This window comes from Teleopsis dalmanni, chromosome 1 (assembly GCF_002237135.1).
Source record: "Teleopsis dalmanni isolate 2A chromosome 1, ASM223713v2, whole genome shotgun sequence".
NCBI classification, from domain to species: domain Eukaryota; kingdom Metazoa; phylum Arthropoda; class Insecta; order Diptera; family Diopsidae; genus Teleopsis; species Teleopsis dalmanni.
The window spans coordinates 26170573-26179901 of record NC_051846.1 but is presented as its reverse complement, the minus strand read 5'-3'; the positions used below and the strand labels follow the sequence as shown (position 1 = coordinate 26179901).

Here is a 9329-nt window from a genome sequence, read left to right as displayed (position 1 = left end):
AACACGAATCTTTAAATTGGGTAATGATTATATTGAAATCGAAAAACATAGATATTTATTAAAATTAGCTACTAGCTACTAATTATTTTTAGTAGCTAGTCTCTCTGAGTCTTTATTGATTAATCGTTTTTACTATTACTACATAATACAGATTTCAATAGTTACTTTTTAAATTTAGTCAAAACATAACAACAAATAAATGAGTTTTTTCTATACCATCCTGTATCTGATATATCCAGCTTATATGATAGTTATATTTAAAAGTGTAGTTGATCGACTATTTTATCTAAAAACCACCGACCGCACCTACTAAATTGTGGCTACAAGCTTGATTCACCAAAAATATTAGTATTAATGTTTCCAAAAAGTTAAGTTTATTACAGTTTTATCTAAAGCTACTCTACTCTGGTATTCTTGTTATGCCTTCTAGGTAATCTGGAGATATTGTTACCGATCCGTGTGGATAACTATGTAACTTTAATGCAGTCACTTTGAAATTACGGATTAAAAGTTTTATTGAATTTATTTTCTATATACCAAAGAGGTCAGCTACAAGTGGGTTACTGACATATATCCATGAATATATAGGCATAAGTTTAGTTTACTGGTTTGCAGGGCAAGTCAGGTAGATAGCTAACAGATAGAATTCAATCTGTGAATACAATTAAACTTAAGCCCTGGGTATAAAATAATTTTATTGGGAACAACAAAAATATTTATGATGATAATTTGTACTCCATGTTCTATAATATGGGGTATGGTAGCTCTAATAAATCAACAATTAACAATAATATCAAAATCGAAAACATCAAAATCGAAAAATAATATGTAGTGGTATCTCTTTTAGTGGAATGAATACATAATAATAAGTATTGAAGTTCAATGTAATGAATTTCGTTAATAAGTTGATGATAACCAATGATAATATTATATTTCAAATTGCTTTATCACTCAGTGTATTCTCCATATTGAAGTGACTAACTGCTAATCCCCACAATATGATCGGAAACTTCAAAAGTATACTTAAATCATAATCTGTTTTTTTTTTTTTGATTTTCAATTAGAATATATTATATATATTTTTTTTTATAATGATATGTAAATTACAATATGAATAAGTTAAATATCTGTATAAGTAAACACATCTTTATCTATAGTCACGTATGTTAATGGCTTAATTTTTATTGTTATAATATATTTAATTAACTGATATCATTTTTCCGGTTTAAAGAAGTTCTGTGGTTTCCCTTAGAATTTTGTTTAATAATATTTTACTTTACTTCTACTTCTGTTTTGTACTCTGTCTAATTGCAACTATCAAAATTGATCTACATAACATATGGGACCTAGCTTTTTAAATATATTTAAAACTCACAGTAGCAATCTAAGTCTTATAAAATGTAGAAATAATATTGATTTTTTTTTTGTTATATGTGAATTTATAGCTAATAATTATGATAAACGAAAATATTTAATATTTAAATAATCATCTCATATCGCAATATTAAATCAAATGACACATCTGAAACTATAATGAATATACGAGTATTAAACCATCTAAAACAACAGCTACACTACACGGGTATGAGGTTAAATTCTTCATAAATTTCTTGATGTGAGTAGCTAAGCCATCTTTACTGTGAATAAGTATTGCATACTTTTAGGAAAATATTATATGCAATATTAAGCTAGAGGTTTATTGATGAAGAATAAAACTACGTTTATAAGCTGTCTGGTTGCGTTTATTATACTACTTTACAATATTTATCAGCAGTGTGAGAAATATCTGGATATTGTTAATATATTTTCGTTGCACATATGCATCAGTTATCATAGGTCTGCTTTAATAAGAACTGCAGTATAACCTACCTCTGGATCTTCTTCAAGTCTTTCCTTTTGTTCTATACTGCAATAAAGTAATAACATATAGCTTAAAAGGATACTTATAGAAGAGCGGTGTCCTGATTGAAATAAAATATGTTAGCGAGGTAATAAAGTACTGATATATAAACTAAACACTGAACTCAATTAATTCCAACAAGATATTATCGGTCCTACTCAGGGACCCTAACAGTTATCATAATAAAATCACCTTATAACTATTATAAAAAGCATGCATAATATTAAGGATAAAAGTTGTTAGAATGATAACTATATGCTTAAATATGAGTTTAGACAACTTTTTGTTGCTATTTGTTTTTACAAAATTTTTTGATATTATTGTTATTTTCGGTCTTTGGTCTTACTTAGTTATATATTGCATCTTACTTTCTTATAACAAGCGACATAATATTATCTACAATACAAAAGAATATTATCAATCACAGTGAAGTTTATTTATTTAAATATTTTATTATTAATCGTTGGCTATTCATCACTTTTATATAATCCCAATATATACGACTTGTTCTGTTTTGATCCAAACATTATTCTTTTATGTATTATAAGTGTGAAATCTGTGAGAAATTCATTCAATATCAACTCGTTTCTATGGTTATTGTGCTTCCATAGTTATTAGGTTACTACAAACTTATTAAATATATTTTATATCAATTTTGGGATACGTCTTTAAAACAGCCATTGCACACAGTGAAACCTTTTTTTTTGCGGGGGATAGGGATCACACAAAAAAATATGCATAAAAAAAAATTATGCTTCCTGAGTAGTTTTAAAAAGCAGTTTTCGTAAAACAATTAAAAAAAATTGTTTTATAATTGATAATCTGATTATTCTGATTTAGAATAAACAATTATGTACATTTTTAAATATTCTATTTTCATAAGTAATTTTTAAATATACAAAACTTTTCACATATTATTCCTTGCAGTCTGATAATACGTGAAACTTCTTGTGGTGAATTGATTTAAAATCGTCACTCATAGATACTATCTTGCACTTCTTTCAGTTTGATTTCTTTTGAGTTAAGGTGAACAGTTTTTGCGACAATTGTTGTTTCACTAGACGCTTATATATGTCTTGATGCTCCTTTTGAAATTATTAAATTCTTATAGAATTAGTATCGATTGGAATTAGTGACGACATTTTAATTTTTGACAAAGTTACAGTTCTGCATAGATGATATGTGCTGTCATTGTATCGGGTTCTTTTTGCACATTAGTAATATTCATTACGTAATTTATAATGTCGTAATCTCTTACGGTTCCATTCTGAAACATTTCCACAAGATTATTCCGACTTAAAGAATCATAACATACATCGTAACGCATATATAGCTGATAAATTTTTAAATATGCTCCAATTTCATATGCCGCACAAAAAAAAACGCACAAAAATAAAAATCACACAAAAAAAATCGCACAAAAAAATCAACAAAAAAAAGCACAAAAAATCGAACAAAAAAAAAGCCGCAAAAAACAGGTTTGACTTTAAATTAAGCTTAAATATGTTGATTGTACAAGAAAAAAGTTGAGAATTTTAATACTGAAATTCTTAATTAATTCTTAATTACTTTGCAGTAATTAAGCATTAAATAGTGATAGTCACAACGTGTTGTTATACTAGTAATTGAGGAATTTACTATAATTATTATACATTGTGGTAATTGAGAAATTTGTTAAGGCGTTTTAGATTGTAAGTTTTTAATTTCTAACTCAACTATATTTGTTAATCATATGTATGAAATTTATGAACGGGCGTTACTTAAACAATGAAATTATAATTAATGCAACAATCATAGCTCTGAAAGCTATGAACCAACTAAACTGTCTATTTTATATCTATCAATCAAAAACGATTGCTTATGAAATAAATAAGACTGCTTAAATTATATGAATAAATCCGATATTATTGTTTTAGATCAAATGAGGAATTGTAAAACCTCTCAACCAAGAAAAATCCATCACTATTGTGAAAGCATTTATTACTGATTGCGAGCCGTGCAAATACTTCCAGAAGAAATTATATAAGCAACTGGCATTAATTAATAATATTTAAAATTAAAAATAAAATTATTTAAAAATACCTACGTATTTCATATAAAATAATGCAATTCGTTTTAAGTTTGTATTGAGAGTTCGTTAACCTAAAGCAAATTCCCAGCTTAGATTATCATAAATTTATGAATAAAAATTTAATTTTAAAATTCAGCTTCATTTTGCAATATAAAAATATTTTTATTTAACGTATTTTGTTTACGTATTTTGATTAGAAATAAATAAAAAATTATTTATCAAAACATTTAGAAGTATATAAATAAAAGAAAAATCTTAGCAAAATCTTAGCAAAAATGCTACTTGGATTTTGGCCTTCAGTTAAATGCAACTAACGTTGGCTTCCACAAAGCTTGTAACTTTTTACCAGAATCACAGCTACTCAACTTCTAGATCAATGAAATATAAGCGATTATCACAATCATAAAATAATCCAAGTCCAAAACGGAATGACATTCACCGCATTGACGCAAACAAACTTCATCCGTTTGTACGTTTATTGCGTGTGCTTGCGTTTTAAGCAATTATTTGGCGTGTGACGGAGTTCAGCTCAACTTCTTGGTTGCATGAAGTTTTGGGCTGCCTTCTTTAATCAAGGCTGTCAGCTTTTGCAACGTTCATTAGCTGTGGCATATATTCTTTATAAGTGTTTTTTTATTTTATTATTAAATTTCTGTTTTTGTATTTAATTTTTTAATTTTAGTTGTTAATTCATTTATTTATTTTTTCTTAGATCAAAGTTACTAACACGTTTACTCCGGATATATCGTAATACCATTCAAGCTTGGAAAATTTGTTTAATTGGATAATTTATTGGTTCACTTCGCTCAATTTGTTACGTGGACATAATTAATAATTCGAGTTATTTTATATTGATATTAACATTTTTTTACTAATTTTGCAATGTAGATCACTTACCCCAACCATAGAAAAAGCCATTCCCTACACCAGGGCTGTCGAAAGCAAGGCCAGCGGGCCATATGCGGCCCGAGACTTGTTTTTAATCTACCACAATTACGTAAATTTTATTTTTGTGTACTAAATAAAACTAAATTTAACATTATAACCTTATTTTTATTTTTGTCAAAAATAACTATGAATGTATGTATTTGCTACTGGAGCCCTCCAATTTGTGAAGTGATTTGTATTGGCCCGCGATGGCATTTGGCCTGGACAGCCCTACACCACTGCTAAGAATGGTAAACCAAAACCAGAACGTTTTAACAGCTCTTTTAACTTGAATCAGCTAATAATTTGAAATCTAAATAGCTAGTTAGATGGTTAGTCTTTTTCTTCTGATCATAGTAACATTATTATATTTCAATATGGCTTTAGTAGTGTAATATGAGCAGCGTATGTTCTTCACTATCTACAAAAACAGTTATATGTTGGTTTCCACAACAAACTCAATGCTGCAGTAAGTCGTTATAAAAAGAAAGAAGTTCGGCTGACTTCGTATACCTACACTCCCACACTCTGAAATGTTCTGCTGAGTTCGTATACCTACACTCTCAAACTCTGAACTGTTCTGCTGAACAAGCTATTTGGACTTCGTATACCTACACTCTCACACTCTGAGAGTTGTTCAAGACTTGTCTAATTAATGGTTCTATTCAATCGACTTGATTCTTTTCGCTTTTACGACTTCTCTACTGTTGCTAGGGTATCGCAAGGCTCTATGTTCGACCTATTTTTTGTAAACGTTGCAACTCCTCCGAGTATATTCAAGCAAACTTGTTTTGAGTTATAAGTTGAAAACTAGTCTTAGGTTCTTGTCTAAGTTCTACCCTACATTGAAAATCATCAGACACCTCAAAGGTGTCTGCTAATGGCATCAGAGTTCTTAAAATCAGTAATAATCTCGAAATTCAGCTTGTTAAAAAGCTGACATTGATATATCCAGCTTTGTGATAGAGATGCTTATCCTAGGAGGTTATTAAAATACATTTTAGAATAATATTAAAAGTTAGTCAGTTTCGGCTTCATATCTGCTAGAAAATAATGCGTATAAGCATAGCTTCTATGCAAAATATTAATTTACCGTCAAAGTTTTAGTTCTACTGTTAACGGATATGTGCCGCTTCACGAAATTATAAAAATTAATTTCAATTTGCTACAAATAGAGGTTTTGATTATCTAACCCTCTCACTTTCTTTCCAGCAGTATATCTCTCACTTTCTTTATCTGTTACTATCTTACAATCTTTTCCACTATCTGAATTTTGCTCTCACTGTTTTACTGAATCTCTCACTATATCTCACTATTTTACTCTATCTTTTACTTCACCCCTTTATCTCTCGGGATGTAGTACTATTTCGGAATCTCTCGGGATACTATACATATATTTTAGCTTCTGAGTCTGCGAAGTGGTTCTGTGATCAGATGCGATTATCTTTGATTAATTGAATTTTTCTTACTTTGCTTATTAGTTCGAATATTATTCTAAGAGAAATGAACATTAATATATCTACAACATTTTACTTATTTTTATACAGTTGCACTTCTGGACTCTCAGGAAGATATGCTGATTTAAGGTCCGTTATCAACTAAAAGATAAATAAATGATATGATTTTTTTTTTAGCCTAGTTAAAGCTTAGTGTGGGGTAGAGATAAGCCCCCCAGCCATTATAGAGAAAATAATAATCTTGAGTTAGTGCGTAATAGCACTAACTCAAGAAGAAGAAGAATCAAGAATCAAGAAGACTTAATAATTTGTCTACTATATCCGTTCAATATAAAGTAAGCTTTGAAATTATTTAATCCATTAATCAATTTCAATATAAACTAAACACATAATAAAATCATTTTCATTTTATTTTCTATTAGGAAGTTTCAATTTTTTTAAGCTAGAAAATTTAGCTTTAGAAACTTTTATTTTTTTTAAATGGTAAAAACTAAATTAAAATAAATAAATAAATTTAATATGTAACAAATTCTTTCGTATTGTAGAAACAAAAGCGGGCCCAAGAGGTCGAGACAGCCTCTAAAAAAAAGTGTCCATTAAGAGGTGTGCAAAAATATTGTAGTTGTAATATTAGAAAGGCAACCCGGTGCGTAGAGGGTAAGTTTTCACTTTTATCTTAAAAATGCCTCATATATTGATTCCATACCAATTTAGATCCGATTCGTAGAAAACTTAAAACCGTTGTCCAAAGTCCTCAAAATAAAGTTAGAAAGTTAGATCTCTGCTCAGAAGGTAAGTTTAAATTTTTATTTAGAAAATATTTACAATGGAACTTTATCAATGTAGAGGCCATCCTCAATTTGCAAAATACAAAAATTTATGGTACTTCTCAGAATAAGTTAAAGAGATTGGCGGGTAAAACACGAAAGAAAAAGAATGAGGGTGTTTATAAGGCTGCCGCTCGTGCTATAATGGATATGGATGTAAAAGTGAAAATAGATGATGTAAAACGTGTTCTGAGTAAAAAACTAATGAGTGACGAAGTCAACCGCATTAAGAAGGTAATAAAAAAATTAATTTTATAGATGTCACAATCAAATTTTATTTAAAAAAAAAAGATATAATTTATAGATGACAAGTATTTCAAATATTTATAATTACGGGTTATATTGTTATTAGAAATTTAATTTCAAAAATATTCTCTGTTCTCCCAGGTGTTAAAAAAATTAGACTGAATTAAATTTATTTCTAATCAATTGGTAGAGTTCTTTCAATAAAATGAAAAAATAAATAAATATATAGGACGTTAGATACAAGAATATATGAATATATATAAGAATTATTAATATAATAATATAAGGTTGAGGCCTATAGCATTAGGACTCGTAAAAAGTAGAAATAGTTTTTAGAGTGAAATAAATATAATAATGTACTACATAATATTATATTATATATACTTATAATATAATATATAATAATAATTATGATAATATTAATTCTATTATAATTTATTATAATAATATACAAGTATTAGTGGGTTTAATAGTTGTAAATTTGTGAAGAGTCATCAGCAGTGCATGCGTTTATCAAGGACAACTAGCTTTGAATTAAAAGCGATACATCTATCGCTCTAATACTAATTGACAGTTCTGAAATTATTTTTATATAAATATCAGACTCAGTTTCATGTATTTCAAACACTAAGAATAATTACTACATAATACAATTTCACTTCTCCACATTTTTATAAAGCAGACTGTCATTACCATTTGACTAAGGAGTTGACAAAGCGTATATAACTGAGAGTACAGAGCGAACCATATTCTTTCTTACTTATCCCCTGTAGTATTGAAGCTTCGAAATAAAATCTTAAGCATTCGATTAATGTGAGTTTGATAAAAATATGAATAGAAAATAAAATATGTACAGTATCACTTAGATCTTATAGCGATTGGAGACAAGATATTGTAATCGGTTTAACTTTTCTTTTTGCTATTTTCTTTGGCTAACTCTGTGCAATATCAGTATTTCTCAATTTTTTATTAGTAATGATTTTTAAAATTTGTATTTTATAAAATAACTACAAATGATCACAACATTCACTGCTTTCTTAACCTAATACATGTCATGTGAGGTTCTGATATAATCCCTCACAATATTTTATAACAAATATTTTAGTATTTATTTAGTATTTATTTATATTAGGTGTGCTATGAAAAACAAAATTAATTGATTTTTTCATGCAACACTGGTATTTCCAGGATAAAAGCAATACTCTTACTGCTTGCGGAACGGTTTACCCAACTACATCAGGAGTTGTTCGGAAAACAGCAAAACGAAACATGAATTTGAATGGTGAGATAAATATTAAAACTGATCAAGGTAAAGCAAAAGCAGTTAAAAGCCATCATCTTAAATCTGTTGTCCGTAATGATCCTAAATTAAACACAATCTTAAGTAGAGATAACATCATAAAGAATCAGTTACCACCAATTCGGGTCATGCTAAACGCGGTGGTCAAAACCGCGAGGAAAGAATGTGTAAAATTACTTTCTTTTTACAAAATTAAGCAGTTTTTCTTTAAAGAATATGGTCTAAACAAAGAACAAGTTAGTCAAAATAAAGACTCAATAAGAACATGTCTAAAGCAATTGGAGGAAAATGGAGAGATTATAAGACTTACAGGGAGGGGATTGGTGGGAAGTTTCACTTTTTATAAGAAACCGAGACGTCCGCGCCGGGCTAATGCTCAAAGAAAGAACTACATTGAATAACGATTCGTAATGACTAGAATGGGGATGCAATCATAACAACAAAATTGGGAGCATTTTAGCTAAATATTGGCGATATTTAGCTATATCTCATACATATATTTCGATAAAGTATTTCGGCGTATTTTTTTTTATAAAACATTTCGGCATATTTTTTTTATAATAAAATATTTCGGCATATTTTCGTTTTTATAATAAAATAT

At 28.4% G+C, this 9329-nt stretch overlaps 3 protein-coding genes across 3 annotated transcripts in view; 1 reads left to right on the top strand and 2 right to left on the bottom strand.

Annotated features, from left to right (window-relative positions):
• The window catches only part of LOC119672781 (cyclin-dependent kinase 14-like), a gene marked incomplete in the record, with an annotated part of 829514 nt that overhangs the window by 409217 nt on the left and 410968 nt on the right, over nt 1-9329 (bottom strand).
• Nucleotides 6800-9296, top strand: LOC119672784. Its single transcript, XM_038083922.1, has 5 exons — nt 6800-6838; nt 6901-7012; nt 7070-7147; nt 7202-7416; nt 8617-9296. Exons 1-5 carry the CDS (start codon nt 6836-6838, stop codon nt 9127-9129), a joined length of 921 nt encoding a protein of 306 aa, XP_037939850.1. The 5' UTR covers nt 6800-6835; the 3' UTR covers nt 9130-9296.
• LOC119678557 (laminin subunit alpha-like) overlaps nt 9160-9329 on the bottom strand; it is a 24760-nt gene continuing 24590 nt past the window's right edge. Inside the window, exon 14 of the mRNA XM_038090451.1 lies at nt 9160-9188. Within this exon, the coding sequence (XP_037946379.1) occupies nt 9160-9188 (29 nt within the window). The remainder of the gene's footprint in view (nt 9189-9329) is intronic.

Excerpts from the sequence above, each read along its gene's own strand:
- LOC119672784 (XM_038083922.1), top strand. Across the intron at positions 7,013-7,069 it reads GGCAACCCGGTGCGTAGAGG|ATCCGATTCGTAGAAAACTT; the intron begins GTAAGTTTTCAC and ends ATACCAATTTAG. Across the intron at positions 7,417-8,616 it reads AAGTCAACCGCATTAAGAAG|GATAAAAGCAATACTCTTAC; the intron begins GTAATAAAAAAA and ends TGGTATTTCCAG.